Genomic DNA, 22,781 nt, shown 5'->3' on the forward strand with positions numbered 1-22,781 from the left:
AGATAACCTGATAATCGATTTATCGGGCTATATTTGCGTGTTTCAGAAGTGTTGTCTTTGTTTCACCAGCACACAAACGATGACTTGATAAGTTCGGGTCAAAGTTATTAACGTCCGTTCAAACATTATGACGTCGCTGATATGTCCGGGTCAAAGTTATTAAGGCAGGGTCAACGTATTTGACGTCACAAAGACATGATACGGAATAATATTAAGAGCTGAACAGAATGATATAGACAGTGGGACGACCGATAATTTTGATTATTGGCCCAGTTTTTAAATTGGGGTCCAAAATTAAACTTTGTTTGATTTCATCAAAAATTGAATAATTGGGATTCTTTGATATGCCAAATCTAACTGTGTATGTAGATTCTTTATTTTTGGTCCTGTTTTCAAATTGGTCTACATTAAAGTTCAAAGGGTCCAAAATTAAAATTAGTTTGATTTTAACAAAAATTGAATTCTTGGGGTTCTTTGATATGCTGAATCCAAACATGTACCTAGATTTTTGATTATGGGCCCAGTTTTCAAGTTGGTTCAAATCAGGATCCAAAATTATAATATTAAGTATTGTGCAATAGCAAGAAATTTTCAATAATTGCACAGTACTCAGCAATAACAAGAAATCTTCAATTGCACAGTATTGTGCAATAGCAAGTATTTTCAATAGCACAGTATTGCGCAATAGCAAGAAATATCTAATTGCACAATATTGTGCAATAGCAAGAAATTTCAATTGGAGTTATCTTTCTTTGTCCAGAATAGTAGTTGAATCAACTTAAATCATTGTTTTATACAATATACAATGTATATTCACTTTTACTACCAAATGATAAATTAAAACAATCTTTACCAGTCAGTGATAACAAGCACTTTTTTTACATTTTAATATTTTATGATGTATTTAAATGAGTAATTATTGTTGCAAACTCCATTAGAAATTTGAATTGAGATAGGTTATTTTCCAAAAATGGTTAATATAAAAAAGATGGGGTATGATTTCCAATTAGACAACTCTCTCCACAAGAGACCAAATGAAACAGGAAATGAACACCTTCAACAATGAGTAAAGCCCATACCGCACATACAGCTATAAAAGGCCTCGAAGTGACATATGTAAAACCGTTCATACGATAAAAGAACTGCGTAATTTATGAACCAAAACAATGAACGAAAAACAAGTGTGTTCGACAACCACTAATTTTGGACAGAAGCCTGTACCCGTTTCTGCGCTGATTGATATCCTGCTTATGTGTTCCTTATTCGCTGATAAATACGTTGTAATACTTTGCATCTTTTAAGAAACAAATCTCTTCCATTGTTTTCTTGTCTCTGATGTTAGCTATGTTTTTAAGGTGAAATAAACTTTAAGCGCGTATGTACCTGTTTCGGCGCTAGACCCCTCTCACTTATTCGCTAATAATACGTGTGCTATAGGTCGCACCTATTAAAAAAAATCTGTTCATTGTGTTCTTGTCTATGGTGCTATTTATGGGTTTTTATAGGTGAAATAACCCTGTTCAATCAATGCCCCGTTCCGTATTCGCTTCATAATAATACGTGTGTTAATCGGTGCACCTTTTAAAAACATATCTTTTCAAATTTATTTATTTATTTTTATTCTTTTTTAAATTCTGCAAATTCCTTATCTTCAGATGAAATGACCGTTATAAGTAAAATTATTCTGATGTCATACGTGATTATAAATGGAACCTAGTCCGACCTCTATTCAAATAAGGTCTTGTTAATATTATTTTCCCATATGCATCTATATTCCGACAAATTTTAAACACAGACACGATTATGCTTTTTTTAATACAAAAATTGCGCACTTAGTACCTAAATATATCGATGTTCCATTTCACAAGCATTAAAACTTAGCAAATCGGAACAGAATGGTCAAATAAAAAATTATAATTCGATTGGCCCATCTTTTTTTTTCGAGTATACATAATTCGGTTTCGTTTCCAGACATTGAATTCTTTTGTGCATGTTTTGTTGTAGTTGTTAGATTGCTGTACAGTTTACTCTCTTTTTATTCATATTTTTTTTATTTTTTGCTGCTCTTGTTTGTTTGAGCTACACTTAATTTACATTAAAGACATATGAAACGAGTGACTGGTGAACAAATATGGTTATCCCATTCTTGAACCAATGCATGTATATATCATAAACTTAGTCTTTTGTGTACGAATTTATCATTGTTTACGCAAACATCCTATAATCGTCAATTTGTTTTCTCTCTGTCTGTTAAGAGATAAAAATATGGTTGCTCATTACTTTTCGTGTTTTGGAGCCCCAATTTACCGATTGCCACCATAGAGTAAACAATCTACCAAAAAGCATGGATATTATCATGGTTATTGAGCACGTGTATAACATGTACATTCAGATAAAAGTTTATTTTAGTGACAGATCCATGCGTATTGCGATCACAGGATTTTTCACGAGAGGGTCACAATAAGGTCACTTTGCATACGTTAAATATGTCGGCGAATTGCTTGCTGGATTCAAGTAATTAAAAAAGTAAACTTCTTCAAAATGTAGACAAATTAAAGAATTTCCTTCAGAAAAAAGTATATGTACATAAGTTTAATAATGAAAACAATCCGTTTTGTTAAAAAAAAACATAAGCATCATTTTCTTTTTTTATTAAAGGTTTCATATGACTTTAGTATACACATAACATATATATATACACAATTCAGGAACACGTTTATTATATAAAAACGATTTCATTTTCTTCTCGGCAAATCAACCTTTCAAAACGATTGTCACTCTCTGCATCGGCTCAAAGAGGAATAACTCTCAGAAACGTTTCCAGTTCGCGGAAACCGCGACGTCATAAACTGCTGACGGCATAGTACTGGTGCGCTGGTATGTGCGCATAAACAACAGAGGGATTTGTCTTTAAGGAAAGTGGGATATGAAAAAAAAAATTGGGGGGGGAGGGGGGGGGGGTCAATTTTTCTCATTTGAAATTTCATAAATAAAAAGAAAATTTCTTTAAACAATTTTTTGAGAGGATTAATATTCAACACAGCTCAATGAGTGAATTGCTCAAAGGCAAAACAAAAATTTTAAGTTCATTCGACCACATTCATTCTGTGTCAGAAACCTATGCTGTGTCAACCATTTAATCACAATCCAAATTTAGAGCTGAATCCAGCTTGAATGTTGTGTCCATACTTGCCCCAACCGTTCAGGGTTCAACCTCTGCGGTCGTATAAAGCTGCGCCCTGCTAAGCATCTGGTTTATTTTGGGCCCTGTTTTCAAATAAGTCTGTATAGAGGTTTACGAAAAATTCAAAATTCAATTTGATTTCAACTAAAAAAAAAAAATAATAAAATTGTTTGCTGAAACTCCTCTGTGTTGTAAGATTTTGGATATCAGATCATACTATGTAAATTAAATGTTTCATGTCAATTTTTTCAGATGTTTAGCAAACCATTTTATTATATACTTAAGTATGGTTTTGGCTACCCTTAAAAAGTCAACAACATTCTCTGAAAGTTTGTTTATGGCTGTGTAATTTGCTGAGAATACAATGTATAAAGATTAACAAAATTCTCAGGATGAGCAAAAAAAGATTAATAAAAGATATTTTGGGACTGGATCCTGGTTACCTGGTTTTGTATTTCTCTCACTGTTTATCTTATTTTTCCCAAATCCTTAAGACTTATATGACAATAAAGTATTCAGTATACTAATGTGCAATTATAGACATGGAATCAACTACTGAACATAACACATAACAAAACAAAACAAAACAAAACAGACAGATAAAAAATACTGATTATGTCAATTCTGCAGATTTAGAAATAGTTTTAGTGACTGGTTATTTAGATTATACTAAGTAAGAATAAGATGCTTAATCTTTTAGGTATCAGATATTTCTCTACAGCTCTGTTCTCTCAAAGAACAATTGAATCATGCATTAGAGGAGTTAGAGAACGGACAAGTATCCCCTATTAACATTGATTCATCAAAACCAGTCATAAAACAAGAGGCTGTGAAAAATTTATTGGAGTATATCTCAGGACAGCAATATGTAAAGGCTGTGCAATTAGTAAGAGCATTCAGGTAAGTATTAAGACAATAATAAGTGGACATATACTACCATTGAATATGATCTTAATGCATAAAAAGTAATACTTTTATGATAAATATAAGAAGTAATTTTAAAGTCAAATGAAACGAGTGAGTGGTGAAAAATAATGTTTGTCCAATTCTTATACTAATGCATGTATACATCATAAACTTAGTCCTCTGTGCACGATTTTATCATTATTTTCGCAAATATATCATATAATCGTCAATTTTTTTTCTCTCTGTTTGTTATGATTTAACAAATATGGCTGCTCATTAAATGCCGTGTTTTGAAGCCGAGTTTTACCGATTGTCACCTTATAGTAAACAAATCACAAAAAGCATGGGTATTGAGCACGTGTTTAACATGTACAATCAGATATTTGTTTATTTCAATGACAGATCCATGTGTTTTGTGGTCACCGGATTTTTACGAGGAGGGTTCTGCTCGGGTCATTATGCATACGAAAAATATGTCGGCGAATTGCTTCCTGGAAGCAAGCAATTAAGAATTTTCCTCAGAAAAAAATATATGTGCCTAAGTTGTATAATGAAAACTAGCCAATTAGTTATAAAAACATATGCATATTTTTTTTTTAATTTGAGGTTTCTTATGACTAAGATTGAAATAATGTTAGAAGCCACTCTCTCATTCCTCCTGTTCAAAATTCAAATTATCTGATTTTTGTCGAGCCTGCAACTTTTGTTGAAGAAAGCTCGACTTAGGGATAGTGATCCGGCGGCAGCGGCGGTGTTAGCTAACTTCTGAAAAGCTTTATATTTTGGAAGGTAGAAGACCTGGATACTTCATACTTTGTATATAGATGCCTCATGTTACGAACTTTCCGTCAGTCACATGTCCAATGTCCTTGACCTCATTTTCATAGTTCAGTGACTACTTGAACAAAAAGTTAGGATTTTTTGTAATGTTAAATTCTCTCTTATTATAAGTAATTGGATAGCTATATTTGGTATGTGCGTACCTTGCAAGGTCCTCATGCCCGTCAGACAGTTTTCACTTGACCTTGACCTTGACCTTGACCTTGACCTCAATTCATGGATCAGTGAACAAGGTTAAGTTTTGGTGGTCAAGTCCATGTCCACTATAAGCAATAGGTCTAGTATATTTGGTGTATGGAAGGACTGTAAGATGTACATGTCCAACTGGCAGGTGTCATCTGACCTTGACCTCATTTTCATGGTTCAGTGGTTATAGTTAAGTTTTTATACGACCGCAAATTTTGAAAAAATTTTCGTCGTATATTGCTATCACGTTCGCGTCGTCGTCGTCGTCGTCGTCCGAATACTTTTAGTTTTCGCACTCTAACTTTAGCAAAAGTGAATAGAAATCTATGAAATTTTAACACAAGGTTTATGACCATAAAAGGAAGGCTGGTATTGATTTTGGTTGTTTTGGTCCCAACATTTTAGGAATTAGGGGCCAAAAAGGGCCCAAATAAGCATTTTCTTGGTTTTCGCACTATAACTTTAGTTTAAGTTAATAGAAATCTATGAAATTTTGACACAAGGTTTATAACCACAAAATAAAGGTTGGGATTGATTTTGGGAGGTTTGGTCCCAACAGTTTAGGAATTAGGGGCCAAAAAGGGACCCAAATAAGCATTTTTCTTGGCTTTCGCACCATAGCGTTAGTATAAGTAAATAGAAATCTATGAAATTTAAACACAAGGTTTATGACTATAAAAGAAAGGTTGGTATTGATTTTGGAAGTTTTGGTCCCAACAGTTAAGGAAAAAGGGGCCCAAAGGGTCCAAAATTAAACTTTGTTTGATTTCATCAAAATTGAATAATTGGGGTTCTTTAATATGCCGAATCTAACTGTGCATGTAGATTCTTAATTTTTGGTCCCGTTTTCAAATTGGTCTACATTAAGGTCCAAAGGGTCCAAAATTAAACTTAGTTTGATTTTAACAAAAATTGAAACCTTGGGGTTCTTTGATATGCTGAATCTAAAATTGTACTTAGATTTTTGATTATTGGCCCAGTTTTCAAGTTGGCCCAAATCGGGGTCCAAAATTAAACATTGTTTGATTTCATCAAAAATTGAATAATTGGGGTTCTTTGATATGCCAAATCTAACTGTGTATGTAGATTCTTAATTTTTGGTCCAGTTTTAAAATTGGTCTAAATTAAAGTGCAAAGGGTCCAAAATTAAACTAAGTTTGATTTTAACAAAAATTAAATTCTTGGGCCTCTTTGATATGCTGAATCTAAACATGTACTTAGATTTTTGATTATTGGCCCAGTTTTCAAGTTGGTCCAAATCAGGATCTAAAATTATTATATTAAGTATTGTGCAATAGCAAGTCTTTTCAATTGCACAGTATTGTGCAATGGCAAGAAATATCTAATTTCACAATATTATGAAATAGCAAATTTTTTTTTAATTAAGAGTTATCTTTCTTTGTCCAGTATAGTAAGCAAGAAATATCTGCAAGAATTTTTTTTAATTGGAGTTATCTTTCTTTGTCCAGAATCAACTTAAATCTTTGTTATATACAATATACAATGTATATTCACTTTTTACTACCAACTGATAAATTTAAATAATCTTTACCATTCAGTGATAACAAGCAGTTTTTTTACATCATGTTTTTAAATGAGTATTTATTGTTGCAAACTCCATTAGAATATTTTAATTGATATTAGTTTTGGAATAAGGGAAAGGGGGATGTGAATAAAAAATTGGGTTAAATTTTTCTCATTTGAAATTTCATAAATAAAAAGAAAATTTCTTCAAACATTTTTTTGAGAGGATTAATATTCAACAGCATAGTGAAGAAAACAAAAATTTTAAGTTCATTTGAATACATTCATTCTGTGTCAGAAACCTATGCTGTGTCAACTATTTAATCACAATCCAAATTTAGAGCGGAATCCAGCTTGAATGTTGTGTCAATACTTGCCCCAACCGTTCAGGGTTCAACCTCTGCGGTCGTATAAAGCTACGCCCTGCGGAGCATCTGGTTGTGTTTTGGTCTGTTTTTCTTATACTATATGCAATAGGTCTACTATATTTGGTGTATGGAATGATTGTGAGGTGTATATGTCTAGCTGACAGGTGTCATCTGACCTTGACCTCATTTTCATGGTTCAGTGGTAAAAAATTTAAGTTTTTGAGTTTTGGTCTTTTTTTCTAATACTTTATGCATTAGTCAACTATATTTGGTGTATGGAAATATTTTATGATCTATATGTTTGTAACGCAGGTATTATTTGACCCTGACCTCATTTTCACGGTCCATTGCTAAGTGTTAAGTGTTGGTGTTTTGGTCTGTTTTTCTTGATTTATAACCAATAAGTCAACTATGTTTGTTGTATTGAAGAATTGTTAGCTGTACATGTCTGTCTGGCATGGTTCATCTGACCTTGACCTCATTTTCATGGTTCATTGATCAATTTTTCGTTTTCTTTGGGTTAATGTTGAGTTTATGTGACAGTTGTAATAAAGCTTTATATTTAGATCTATCAACATAATATCAATGATAAGTAAAGAAGGCGAGACATTTCAGCGTGTGCACTCTTGTTTAGAATATGACTTTAAACTGACCTACCGGTAATTACAAATTTTAAAAATGCATGCATATATACTAAAAAACTTAGTCCTGTATGCTTGTTATTTATATTGATGATGTATTATCTTCAAATAATAATTCATTCAGTGATTTTTGATCGCCAGCTAATTAAATTTCTAGTTTGTTGCAGAGGTTTACCAGGTCCTGACATGGATAAACAATATACATACAGCATGTTTAGCACATGTTAAATATTGGTTATTTGATATGCCCATTTTAACATTTTTTAGATTTTTGGCTAGGTTTTCAAAGTTGGTCCAAATTGCGGTCCAAAATTAAAATTTTGACTCCATCAAAAAATGAATTATTGGTGTTCTTGGATGTGCCAATCTAACAGTATTCTTGACTTTTGATTTTGGGCCTGTTTTTATACGACCACAAACAAAATTTGTGTCGTATAAAGCTAACATGTTGTCGTTGTTCAAAGACGCATGGTTTCGGAATAATAACTTAAGTATAAGTAAATAAAAATCAATAAAATTTTATCACAATGTTTATAACTACAAAAGGAAGGTTGTGGTTGATTTTGGAGGTTATGGTCCCAAAGGTTAAGGAATTTCGGGTAAAAAAAAGGGGCCTGAATAAGCATTGTTGTAGTTTCCAGTCAATAACTTGTGTCCAAATCTCTCTGAAATTATACCACAAACTTCCATACAACAAAGGAAGGGTTATGGCTCAAATCATTTAGCAATTAGGGGCAAAAAATGGAAAAAAAAGCAGTGTAAGGGAGGTAATGCATTTCCATTTAAAGAATACTTTTATACATATGTTTGATTACCTCCCTTACACTGCTTGATATGTGTATTTGATACAAACTTCTGTACTGATTCTTTTATTTCTTATTGTTTGACAAAAAACTTGAAATATTAACCATTGAAGAAGCTAATATAGAAATAAATACATTTTATGCAGACAATGGCTCAAATAAGTTTACATTTATAAAAGAATTATGACAATTAATTTTTCTTAAAATTAAAGTAGCATTTTAAAGTTGTTTTTTGAAAACTAAAATATAAATGATAATACTGCATTTGAACTTAAAGTAAAAGATTTTAATGTATTTATCCAAGGATGAAGGTTTGGGGATTTCAAAAACAGAACATAATACTTAATAAGTTAGTTATACTCACATTATTATTATCTACCATGTATTACTACTTTCCTTTTATTTCACAATTTTCATTTATTTATATGATTCAGTATTTCCAATTTCAGATTCTTTTAAAAAGCACAAATCAAGCAAATTATCCCTGAATATATGAAGCTGCCATGTGTCCAACTCTTGCAAACTAAAACCAAAGAGCCAAATTTTGAAAAAAAATCCCATGATCCTTTAAACAAAGCATTATGGGTATTTCTATTTACGCCATACCAAAAGTTTTACGCCTGTAAGAAAATTTACGCCTTGCTTATTTCAATTTACGCCTGTAAGAAAACTTATATACGCCTTGCTTATTTCAATTTACGCCAGGTTTACTGCTTTTTTCTACGCCTGTTAGGACTACAAATTTACGTTTCCTGCTTCTTTACTCTTGGATCTAGACACGTAACTACCACTTACGCCTTATAATTTCGTACGGGAGGGGACATTGAAATTCTATATTAAAACTCTTGTTTTAGGTGTCATACCACAAATTAAAAGTCCCTATCTGTTCAACCAAATTTTGCAATTTTCACAGCTTTCTAATTTTTTTACCTTAAGTTTAACTTCATAGAAACTAGGTATATCCTGAATTGTACAGGTGTCACCTTTCTGCATGCCAATTTTCAGCATAGATTCAAAATCATATAAGAAAGAAGGGAGCTCCCGAAAGGAGGTACCCCAAAAATAGCCCCTGGTTTTCTGGAAATCTTAAATTAGTATACCATGGAGCGCATTAATCCTCAATTTTAAATGCAAACTTCTAGACAGGTAAAATTTGGCCCAAAAAGGTCTTAATATATTTCTCTTTCAACAAAAGTTTCATTTCTGCAAATGTGTTGGTTAGTTTAGGTGAACAATGACATCAAATGCACTATGACATATTTTTTGTCCGAGTAGGCCTACTTTCACATATGTTCTAAATTCGAGGGAGTAATTGGTGGTATGACACCTTTATTTGTAATTATGATAAAGATATAACACTTTAGTGATAATCATTTTCCAACACATTAATTTCAATGACCTCCCTCCATTTAATGAGACGAAATTTCATTACAATTTATCTTAAGAAATATAGTCTGAATTTAGTCACAACATACCTTATAATATCCTCCCTTTAATTAGACAACATTTCATTATTTTGAACATATGAAATCAATATCATTTATATATAGAAAAAAAATCATACAGAAAATTGTCCTTATGGATATTAACTCATAGATGGATAAAATGTGATACATGTAATAAGAAGTAATGATTAAATGGTCAGTGCAAACATATTGATAATTTAGTTTAAAATGCGGCTTATGCCTAAAAATCAAAGCATTATTTATTTCTGTTTTGTAGATCTGTGTGGTTGAATGATATGTTTGGACAAGGGAATGAAGATGATATTTTATCATTACTAAACATTTACTGTGCTTATCAGGCAGAGAAGACTTCTGGTATGTAAAAACTGCTCTTTCATAGTTATAATAAAAGTAATTAGAAGATATGCCAATGTATATATATGAGGACATGTTTGTGCTTTTCTTATCTTCATTATGTTGGTGATAGACTGTGAAATTTAACCTGATTGCTTATCAGTAATACAGCAGCACATTGCAGTAACTTAAATTAAAAAAAGTATTATATTCATTATGATAGGACATTTTAAAAATGGCTTTGCTGAATTTGAGTTGGACCCAGATTTACAAGTCCATATTTCATATACTAAGGGCAAATAGTGTCAACTATGTGTATGTAATAACTGTAATGTGTACATCTCTAACTGGCTGTTTATTTTTCCTGATTTTGGTCTATTAGGCATATTGACTAACTGTAGTAGGTGTAAAGAATGATTGTAACATGTATATATCTGTCTGACAGGATTCATCTGAGCTTAATCTCAAATTTCATGGTTCATTGGTAGAGTGGGGTGCCCTTTTTCGCCACATCTTTCCATGTTTTCTACAGTTTATGGTCAGGTCTAAATGTTTTTGAAGTATACTGATATTTCTATATGAAGATAACTTCAAATGCAAAATATTCTTAAGCTTGAAAACGTGTTTATTTGAAAAAAATCATGTTAAAAGTTAGATTAAAGGGTGCTTGAAATTTCCGGATATTTTGTCAATGGGGGACACATATTCGCCGTTTTTACACATCTATTTAAAACCAAATAACCGAGCTTTTAACAATTTTTATCAAATCAATTGCATTATAGATGAATAACAGACTTTTCAAAGGTGTAAAGAATTCAAAATTAGGGCATTCAGTCAAATATTTACTTAGAAATACTTCTTTGAAATCATATTTTTTATTCAGGAAATTGACCGAAAATCGTTGTCCGTTTTTCGGTCATTTTCGGTAGGAGCCGCAATTTTGTTTCAGTTTAAAAAAATATAATTTACCAGTACATTTCTTCCATTTCAGCCATCCTTTGAAGTTTTTACACCTCAAAATCCTAAAACGGCGAAATTGTGTCCGCGGCGAAAATGAGCACCCCACTCTAATTGTTAAGTTTTCATGGTTTTAATATCTATGTTTATCAAATAATATAAACAATAGGTCAACTACATTTGATGTTTGAAATTGATCATCGGTAATTTTAGTTCTTTTTGAAATATGTCGTAAAGCATTTATATTACAGGGTTTTCAACCTATATTCAATCATGATAAGTAAAGCCAGTGAGACATTTCAGCATATGCACTCTTGTTGAACAAAGGTTCACAAAGGGTCAGTATTGGCCCTAAAATTCCTCAAAAGTCTTTAATATGTACATTTCATTTCAACATAGAAAGAGCAATAGATGTTGTTATTATAAAAATATATTGTTTTTATCATTAGTAAGAAATAATCATATTATATTTTAACATTTGATTATTGCTAATTTTCACTTTTTTACAGTATCTGGAGTATTTGTATTAGTGGGACTTGAAATTGATCTTTCTCCAGTTTACACCCAACTGATGACATTGAATACTCACACATCATCTTTGGATAAGGTTGTTACCGTAGAGGACATTCCTAAGACACCTGATTCTAGTTCTTTGTGAACTTGAGATGACCTTGAAGTCAGAATAGTTGCCTCAACACAGGGAATCTTGAACTCTATTGGATTCATTTATTAATACATCTTTCTCATTTTTCTTGGATTGAGGAAAAAATGAAATTCAACAAGATTTAAATTTCATGAATTACCTTCTTTGAAATGGTGCAAATATATGTAATATGAAATAACACTTATTCCTCTGATACCAAGCATATATATGTAATAAAAGCTTCTTTGTCATATACCAAACATGTCCAGTTCTGCATATGCAACTATACTAAAGATAAAAGGCAATTTTCAAATCAGCAGGATAAGATATACAGTACTTGACTTTTCATTGTCAAGAGTTAATACAGGTTTTCTAATTCTTCGTCAATCTATCCCTTTCTGCACCCAGTGTATAAAAAAAAATAATCAACGTGTGGTTCGTTTGATTACAGTACTTCATTGGTTAAAATCCGATGATGACGTCAAATTTTCTTGCTTTCCTCTAAATTTCCTATTGTGATGGCATGAAAAAAGGCGACCATGCCTGATGACGTCACATCGAAAGAACACATCTTTTTGCAGATCATTCGAAATTAGGAATAAGTTTGCCTGCATAATGTTAGAAAATCATTAGAGAAACAGATTCCACCACTTCCACCACTGCATCTTGTGTAATAGGATATTTATCCACTCTCGACAGTTAAATTTTAAATATTTAAAATGCTTGGGCAAGCCTCGCATTTTAAATTTGAAAATTTAACTGTCTATAGTGGATATATATTGTATTATACTCGATGCAGTGATAGAATCTATATTTATGATCCTGGGTACATTTTTACATCAGACGTATATCAATCGCTCTGAATACAGTGCCTATATCACATCAGGCCAATTTTGGCCAAGGGGTAATATGGATAAGGCGTTCTAAGCTGGCCCCCAATTCAAATTATGTACTAGTTCAGAATTTAGTATTTTAACTTAGGGCCCAGCTTTCTAGTTGGTCAAAATCGAGATCCAAAATTAGATGTGTTAAATTTCAACAAATATTGAATATATTAGGTTCGTTGCTAGATCTTACAGTGTATTCAGATTTTGAGTTTTGGGTTATCAAAGGATCAAAAATTAAATTATCATTTGATTTAAAAAAAAATAAAAAAAATAAAAAAAAAAATTATGAATTCTGATATGCAGAGTCTAACTGTGTAATTACATTTTGAAGTATGGGACCCGTTTTCATATTTGTATATATTAAAGACCTAAATTGTCCAAAATTATACTTTTGATTGTTATAAGAATTGAATATAAGGGTTTTTTCATATGTTGAATTTAAATATGTATTAAGATTTATGATTTTGAGCCCAGTTTTCTAGTTGGTTCAAATTAGGGTCTTAAATTTCAATGATGTATATATGACTTCTAACTGTGTATTTAGATTCTTAATTTTTGGGCCCAGCTTTCAAGTCGGTCCTAATCTTGGTCAAATTTTAAACTGTGTTTGATTTCAACAAAAAAATGATATATTGGCTTCTTTGATATGCTGAATCTAACCATGTGTTTAGATTCTTAATTTTAAGCCCAGTTTATAATTCGGTCTAAATTGTGGTCTGAAATTAAACTTTCTTTGATTTCAACCCCCAAAAAAATAGGATGTTCTCTGAAATGATGAATCTATCCTGTATTTTGGTATTTGGGATTATGGGCCATGTTATCATATTGGTCCACACTGAGGTCCAAAGGATCTAAACTTTTGTTTGATTTCATCAAAATTAAAATTGATATGCTGAAACTAACAGTGTATTTAGATTTTGGATATTAGACCATAATAAGTATAAGTCTAGTTTGAAAATTTTTAACTTATATTAAAATTTATTCTATGTTGGAAACCTAAGATATGTCAAATATTTAATCACAATCCAAATTCAGATTTGTATAAAGTTTGAATGTAGTGTCCACACTTGCCCACAACTGTTCTAGGTTGTATCAAGCTGCTCCCTGTGGGGCATTTTATTTAGTTTTGTTCTGTTATACATAGAGAATAATACATGGCAAAATCCGTATCATATGTTGTATCATCCCGAGACATCAATATCAGCCCGAGGGATGATATTGGTCGAGGGTGATACGGCATGTGATACGGATTTTGCCATGTATTATACGCTTTATCATATATTTCAACAGAAGAGTATTATAGTATATGAACTGTTTTCTGATCCATAGCACTGGGTTACCTTCAGTTCTGCTTTTGTCTTGTTTCAAAGCTTTAAAATAACTGCTTTATACGAAGCACCTATGTTACCTTACAATCTGTTGTTTTGAAAATATTTTGTTTATAATTGTATAAATTTAAGTGTTTTGTATTTTTTATAGTTGCATTGTGTGTGCCAAAAAATATGTTGTAAAAACTTGATGTTCGTGACGTCACATACAATATGAAAACTTGATGTACGTGACGTAACATACCAAACAATGACGTCATTCCAAAAAATTACCTATTTTTAGAAAAAAAATTCTTAAGCAAAAATAACCCCTAAAAACTGACTTTAGTTAAAAAAAAAAAAGGTATGCGATACGGGTTTTACCATGCGATACGGGGTATGCGATACAGGTTTAGCTATGCGATACGGGGTATGCGATACAGGGTAGGTGATACAGACTGGAAAAAAGAACCTTTATTAGATATACAAAATAGCTGTATTTTGTACTAAATATATGATAAATTGTAAATATATGATAAATTGGAATAATGAATAATAGAAAGATTATAGGTTTCATAAAATGTGAGAATTTGAAAATCTTTGATATCAACTCATATCCAGTTATTTGATAGTAAACGAGCTTTTAGCAAGTTTATATTATTTCTATACCTGGTCGGTCAATTTAAAACGTATCCAAAGTACCTGATAGGTTGACGTATACATGTTCCAGACCCTATGAGTATTTGGACCGTACGCGTATGGTCTGGACCGTATGCATACTTTTTCAAAATACTCATACGGTCGGACCATACGCGTACGGTCTGACTAATATTAAAAAGTTGGTCAAGTTTATTAGATACAAATGCATATAGTAGATCAACATTTATATTCATCCTTAAAGTAGACAGAGATGGAAATAACATTATTGTTGAAGACTGTATTTGACCTTAATAAGTCTTAAGTTTCCAAGACAGAACTATCTCACTGATGTATACCTTGCATCTCTTTTGATATCCAATATTGTGATAAGTAACTCTATGTGTTGTTTTTCAATGTGGAATATAATTATCCTCAGACTAAATAAAGATCCAGTGCTAATAAAACTATTTATTAAAACTAATATATAATATGAAAATAGAAATTACATTGGAAAAACTGGGGACTAACAGCTGCATACACATAATAAACATTAAGAGTTATCCCCCTTTTAACATATAAATGAAAATTAATATATACAGAAAACTTGGGGGATATTATAAGATAAAATTTGATGATAAAAGTATACAATTTTATCGAAAAGTCCAGCATGATTAAAATTAACACCTTCATACCTCAGTAGGTAAATAAAATAAACAAACTCAAAAAACAGTATGAGTATCAAATATAAGAGCTCATCATTAACAATACAAATTGGAGCTCATAAGTACATGAAAAATGAAAAATAAAATAACAACCCATACGTCAGCATGAGTAGAGAGTAAAAGCTCATATGTCAGCATGAGTACAGAGTTAAAACTCATACGTCAGCATGAGTATAGAAAAGATCTAACATCATGCATGATGAGAATTAAAGAAACTCATACGTCAGCATGAGTAGAGAGATTTAAAGAACTCATATGTAATATATACGTGTTTCTCGTTTCTCGTTTTGTTTATATAGATTAGACCGTTGGTTTTCCCGTTTGAATGGTTTTACACTAGTAATTTTGGGGCCCTTTATAGCTTGTTGTTCGGTGTGAGCCAAGGCTCCGTGTTGAAGGCCGTACTTTAACCTATAATGGTTTAATTTTTAAATTGTTATTTGGATGGAGAGTTGTCTCATTGGCACTCACACCACATCTTCCTATATCTAGTAAGTATAAGAAGATGTAAAAGAAACTCATACGTCAGCATGAGTAGTATAAATGCAACCCATACGTCAGCATGGGTACAAATTAAGACCTCATACGTCAGCATGAGAAAGTAAAAAGAAAATCATACGTCAGCATGAAAAGTAAATAAGAGCTCATACGTAAGCATGAGAAAATATAAAAGAAACCCAAACGTCAGCTTGAGTAGTATAAAAGAAACACATATGTCAGCATGAGTAGTGAAAAAAAAAGAAAATCATACGTTAGCATGAGTAGTATTAACACAACCCATACGTCAGCATGGGTACAAATTAAGACCTCATACGTCAGTATGAGAAAGTAAAAAGAAAATCATACGTCAGCATGAAAAGTAAATAAGAGCTCATACGTAAGCATGAGTAAAAATAAAAGAAACCCAAACGTCAGCTTGAGTAGTATAAAAGAAACTCATACGTCAGCATGAGTAGAGAATAAAAGAAAATCATACATCAGTATAAAAAAAAAAAAAATAATACAAAAATTAAGGTCATAAAATTACAGCTATAAGTACATGTATATACAACAATAGTAATGACTACTAAATAGTCCCCAGAGGCACTGGCAACAAAAGGAGAGAGGTGGGGATGGTGGCGGAAATTTAAAATATGAAAATCCAATCAAAATGTAATGAAAATATCTGATGACAAAAGGGGCACTGCTATTGATCCAAGAGCAGCAATATAGATGACGTATATCCCTAACATGACGTCCTTCAAACGCTTTGAGTACACACCCATGGTAAAATATGAATATATTGCATTGGCTGTTCCGATCGTACTCCCACGTCATATGTATTTTTATGAATGAAGTACACGACGTCATAGAATGATGACGTTATAATTTAAGCATTTTACGGGAAAATAAACGCTTCTGATACTGAAAATCATCACAACGAGGAAACGTAAACAAACGATGCTAAAATTGTGGTATAAGCCTATTTTTTTACACATAGAAGACATATAAACAAATTATCAATAAAAGGTATCCAAATCTATCTAAATACGTTATTGTAAATAGTTTGAGCATGTCACTTATTCTGTTTGCTCTGTTCTTTTACGCCAATCTAAAAGTGCGTAAATTTATGGGAACGGCAAATAATGGCCTCCACCTAGAGCGCTTCGATCCAAAAAAATTGCCGTATTTGTCCTATTAGAATCGAAATAATTCATGGGGGCTTGAATATATCTAGATTTTACCACGGGTTGTCCCTTTATGCCGATATTTTACCCCTCGCTATCGCTCAGGGTAAAATATTTGTCATAAAGGGCCAACCCGTGGTAAAATAACAATATATTCAAGCCCCCATGAATTATTTCTTAAATAATTTGAAAATGAGGCTAACACGATAAAGAGGTACAAATGGGGAAAACCTATCATTGACTAAAACTAAGTTAATCCTTTATATAAACATCAATTATCCAAATAATTGTTAATTTATATTCATCCTTAAAGTAGACAGAGATGGAAATAACATTATTGTTGAAGACTGTATTTGACCTAAATAAGTCTTAAGTTTCCAAGACAGAACTATCTCATTGATGTATACCTTGCATCTCTTTTGATATCCAATATTGTGATAAGTAACTCTATGTGTTGTTTTTCAATGTGGAATATAATTATCCTCAGACTAAATAAAGATCCAGTGCTAATAAAACTATTTATTAAAACTAATATATAATATGAAAATAGAAATTACATTGGAAAAACTGGGGACTAACAGCTGCATACACATAATAAACATTAAGAGTTATCCCCCTTTTAACATATAAATGAAAATTAATATATACAGAAAACTTGGGGGATAAGATAAAATTTGATGATAAAAGTATACAATTTTATCGAAAAGTCCAAATACAGATGCGATGCAGCTGTAGCCCCAAGTTTAATTCTCCTTTTATTGCCAGTACAAAAGTTTAAGACAAGGAAATTGATGAAACTAACTGATTTTGAGGTTGTTGAATTACTTTAGGGCTGGTATGAATATACCTAGGATAACAATCTGATGACCACCTGCCTAAAGTTTTAATTAAGTGGTCTTCTAATCTTACTTCCTGTGCTGTTGTTGCTGCTCCAATTCTGAAAGAATGCACATTATAATTTTTGCTTTCAAGACCTAAATTTTCTAAAATAATTTTGACATGTTAAATAAAAAATTGTCTACTTAAAGGATTGCCATCATCAGAGACAAACAGGGTATCAGATGTAATACTTGACATTTTCTTTCGAAGAGACAAATAATTTTTAATAGCAAAGCAAGGACAAATAGTGTGTCCACTTTTGTATAAGGGTATAGTGACACCTTGTCTGAAAGGATCTGTTTTTGATTTTTTCAAATGTAATAAAATGTGATCTTCAAAAATTGCTAAATCACCAACACACAAATGTGTTTCCGAATCAAAGTTGCTAAGTATAGTGAACTCGCCACAACGCAAAAAAGCAAAAAAAGCTACAACACAAGCTGCTTCTAACATAACATTGTTAAAGAGACTGAAAAAATTGTTTCTCAATAGCATAACCATTTTATACAACAAAGACATAGTAATTGGCAATCTAGGCCTTTTTACACAACCTTTCTGCTTCTTTTTTAAACCATTTAAAATAGATTGTAAACATAATAATAGCTTGCCATATTGTTCTAAAGGACTAAATCCTGCATATTGCAAGTAATAATATCTTATACCACATAAATACAGTTTAATAGTACTATATTTTAAGCTTTTATGTTCATCGCAAAAGGCAACAAATCTCATTAACAAAGTTTCTGAAACCGGCGGCATTTCATTTGAAGTCCAGAATGATCCCTGTAGTAAGGAGAACTTCTTATATAAGTCAAAACCTGTAGTGTAATGCGATCTTGTACTGTCTGCTACAGAATACTTCCATAATGTCTCTACTGAGCTGTCCAGAGAATGTCTGAAAGCTGTGGGCAAGGAGTGGCTGTTGCTTCTGCTAGAGGCGCTAAAAGTCTGAACTTGTTCATCTGTAAACGAGACAATGCATCAGCAATTACATTAGATTTTCCCGGTAAATGTTCACTATAAACAGCAAAGTTATAAGTTGCAGCACACATTGTAAGTTTACACATTAATTTCATAATGTTTGTTTCTTTCGATCGACCTTTAGCAATAATGTGGACTGTTGCTAAATTGTCACAATAAAGGAGAATCCTTGTTCCACACCACTCCTTACCCCATAGAACAGCTGCAACAACTATAGGATAAAGTTCCAAAAAGGCCATAGAAGCGGCAAAGTCAGATTTGCATGGTAAATTGTCGGGCCAACAGTCACAAAACCATTTATGCTGGTAATATCCACCAAATCCTATTAAAGAGGACGCCTCTGTATAAAGCATCATATCTGCTGCTCTAGTTAAAGTCTTTTCATAAAAGAAATTGATACCATTCCAATTTTTCAAAAAAGATAACCACATATATAAATCAGCTTTGCACTCTTTGTTTAAATGAACATGATAAAAACTCTCTTTGACAGATGACATTAACTTGTACAAATAACTAACAAAAGAGCGTCCTGGAAGAATAACTCTAGTTGCAAAATTTAAATGTCCAAGCAACTGTTCAAGTTCTTTCCTAGTACAGGACTTTTTACTTAAAATTAAAGTTATAAAATCTGTAATTCTTTTTACTTTGTCTTGAGGCAATCTAGCTTGCATATTTACAGTGTCTAATACAATGCCTAAATATTCTAATACACAAGAAGGACCAACAGTCTTTTTCTTTGATAAAGGAATACTTAATTTGTTGAAAATTAAAGAAAGTAAAGCCATTGTTCTTTCTCCACAATCAGTAGGCCTATCAACTGTCAAAAAATCATCTAAAAGATGAAAAATTACATTAATGTTATAATTATGTTTGGCTATCCAACATATACTTCTTGACAACATATCGAATAACTTAGGACTAGATCGACAACCGAAAGGAAGTCTCACATAATGATAATAAAAATTATGCCATTTAAAACAAAATAAATGCCATTGGGAAGGTAAAATACCCAATTGTTTAAACGCATCGCAGACATCTACCTTACAACAAATGCTATTAACACCATAATCTTGAATTGCATTGATTGCATCATCAACTTTAATGTAACTAAGTGAACATAAATCTTTGTCTATCAAATCATTCACACTATCATGATCACAGCTGTTGTGAGGCGAGGAAAGATCCAATATAAGTCTTTTCTTAAAAAAATATTTATGTACTGCTATTCCGATTGGACTAACCCTATAAACAGAAAAAGGGGGGTGTAAAAAAGGTCCCTGAATGAAGCCTTTAACCAATTCATCTTGAATTAGAGCAGTAACTGAATCTTTGCTGACAAAGCATTTTTACATTCATAAGTAGAAATATTAATGTCAGAAACTAACATATCAAAACCATATCTAACACTGTTACACAGTAAGCTAACAAAGTTTCTGTCGGGGTGGTTTCTTAGCTCAAATTATAACTGGTCACAATTTATAGGTGAAGAGGCTGTTAAGTCGGAAGGTAGTCATTTTTTAGGTTGAGATTTACTGCTTGCTTTAAATGAGTTTATATCGTTGTGTTGATAACCTTCTTTGTAGTTTTGACAAGTAGCTTTGCCATGTGTTTTACTTTTACACGTTTTACAAGCATGAATATATTTACAATAAGGTTTAGTGCAACCTTTAAATCCATTGAAATTGTTGCAGACAGGTAAACCATCTACAAAAATGACATCACGGCCAAGAGAATCGGGTGTATTTCTAGATGAATTAGAATTTCTTTGTGGCTGAAAATTTTGTTGCTGTACACTACACATAACGGTGGAGTGAGTTGTTGAGTGACACTTTCTACATGTGTTGATCTTGGAACCTGCACATACCATATTGCGTAAATCTGAGTCCCCTTTTGACCAATCTATTTTTATGTTGTGCTGAATTAGCATGACGGCACATTTAGCTGAGAACATTTTATGATATTCATAAAAACAGTCTGGCCAGATGTTTGCTGTTTCAATGATGTGTGACAAGTATAAGTCTAACTCCTCGTTTCTGTTAGGGAAAGCTGTACCCATAATACGTTTGTAACGCCCAAAGGCAGTTACAAATTCGTCCATTGATAAATTTCTCTGGAGTCTTACATCAGATTCCTTATTCTTTTTCATAGTAGAGTGTTCATAGTTAGGAATTAATAATATATTTAGATTGACATCTTTACCTGTAATGATATCGTTCCTTAGTTCGGGGGAAACCATGTCAACAGCTGAAAACGATGAAGCTGGGAATCCGAATTTTCCTGGAGTTGATGAATTAGTAGAATAAACGGGAATAGTGGAATTAAAAGACGGCGCAATGCCTAGGGAAGTTGAACCATGTCCTAAAGCCGTTGATAGATTGAAACTTGGCTGTATCTGCTCTCCTTGTTTATTCATTTGTTGCATAGATTGCTGGCATAGTTGAATTGTATTCATCAAGAGGTTTTGCATGTTTACATTTTGATTGTTATTGTTTACGGTTGCGTGCGCAGATGCAGCAGTGGGCGGAAGCTGAGGAATTGCGTGCGCATATGATGTAGACGGCGTAGCAATCTCCTGTTGAACGGTTGAAATAGGAGTTGAGTGAACATCGCGATCGGAAGTATTTATGTCAATAGGATCACGTATAGTAGCATCACTTACGTTTAATGAATAGTTTCCATCAGAAACTGTATTCCGTTCAGCTAAATTATCGGAATTGTCATTCGTAGCGGAACTATTTTTTGTTTGATTGTCCAAATACAGTCTTCTTAAACTACTGTTAGATAAATTTCCGGTAATCTTGATCCCTATTTTACTGAGGGCAGCCTTAAGTTGAGATGAAGTCCAATTAGAAGGATTTTGGTCATCTAATGTTTCTGTTTGAACACGACTTGCCGATTTCCTCCTTGTAGCCATTTTGATTCCACAAGGAACGTTGTTATTTATAAGAAAAGACAGTATATGAAAATCCAATCAAAATGTAATGAAAATATCTGATGACAAAAGGGGCACTGCTATTGATCCAAGAGCAGCAATATAGATGACGTATATCCCAAAATAATTGGAAAATGAGGCTAACATGATAAAGAGGTACAAATGGGGAAAACCTATCTTTGACTAAAACTAAGTTAATCCTTTATATAAACATCAATTATCCAAATAAGTGTTAAAATAACTTAACTATCAAATTAGTATAAAATAGTTCAATTGTAATTGAAACAAAAACTTTATATTTTAACTTTTTTTAAACTTCACGCTAATTAAATCTGTTAATCTCTTGTATTAAGCATGTCGATCAGTAGTACATTAATTGAACTATGATCACTGAAATTGAAGATATCCGAAGAAAACATAATGTGGGAGGATATTTGTTTTAGACTATTTAGCAACATTACCAAAACATGCAAATGCAAAGGAACATGCATACACAAATGTAACTGTATACATGAAAATGTGAAAAATATTACGTTACTTGAATTGTGTCACCTTGGGCGAGAGTACTAAAATAGGATTCAGATATACAATTAAACAAATACTTAATTTCAATTGTTCGTTTGTTCATTTTATCTATCTAATTGTAATAAATTATCAATAATAATTTGTAGAACTAAAAAGATTGTGATAAATGCTTGTTTTAGATTAACCCATATGATCAAATAACATGTGTCGTCAGTTCGTACTGGACCGTACGCGTATGGTCAGACCGTACGAGTATATGCATACGGTCCGGACCGTACGTGAACGGTCCAAATTCTCATATGGTCTGGAACATACACATCAAAGGGAATATGCTAAAATAGTTATATCTTTGGAATGTATTACCTGGTGTACTATTTTTGAATATAATGGG

The 22,781-nt window shown here is 32.2% G+C and overlaps 2 protein-coding genes across 7 annotated transcripts in view; one reads left to right on the plus strand and one right to left on the minus strand.

Moving 5' to 3' along the window:
- The window catches only part of LOC134695720 (protein furry homolog-like), a 399,195-nt gene extending 384,998 nt beyond the window's left edge, over positions 1-14,197 (plus strand). For all 6 annotated transcript variants that reach the window (XM_063557102.1, XM_063557101.1, XM_063557100.1 and 3 more), the window contains 3 exons: positions 3,885-4,084; positions 10,175-10,272; positions 11,718-14,197. In XM_063557102.1, the coding sequence (XP_063413172.1) occupies positions 3,885-4,084; positions 10,175-10,272; positions 11,718-11,866 (447 nt within the window). In that variant the 3' untranslated portion in view covers positions 11,867-14,197. The remainder of the gene's footprint in view (positions 1-3,884; positions 4,085-10,174; positions 10,273-11,717) is intronic.
- Positions 14,198-14,933: 736 nt separating this feature from the next.
- LOC134697994 (uncharacterized) lies at positions 14,934-21,847 on the minus strand. Its single transcript, XM_063560281.1, has 2 exons — positions 21,133-21,847; positions 14,934-18,914 (listed from the first exon to the last, which is right to left on the minus strand). Exons 1-2 carry the CDS (start codon positions 21,845-21,847, stop codon positions 18,076-18,078), a joined length of 1,554 nt encoding a protein of 517 aa, XP_063416351.1. The 3' UTR covers positions 14,934-18,075.
- Positions 21,848-22,781: the final 934 nt, after the last annotated feature.

The sequence above is a fragment of the Mytilus trossulus genome, chromosome 14 (genome assembly GCF_036588685.1).
Source record: "Mytilus trossulus isolate FHL-02 chromosome 14, PNRI_Mtr1.1.1.hap1, whole genome shotgun sequence".
Classification (NCBI taxonomy): Eukaryota; Metazoa; Mollusca; class Bivalvia; order Mytilida; family Mytilidae; genus Mytilus; species Mytilus trossulus.

Coding starts and splice junctions, on each gene's coding strand:
- LOC134697994 (XM_063560281.1), bottom strand. CDS start 21,847: ATGGCTACAAGGAGGAAATCGGCAAGTCGTGTTCAAACAGAAACATTA. Junction 18,915..21,132: donor AAGGAACGATATCATTACAG/GTAAAGATGTCA, acceptor TCTCGTTTACAG/ATGAACAAGTTCAGACTTTT.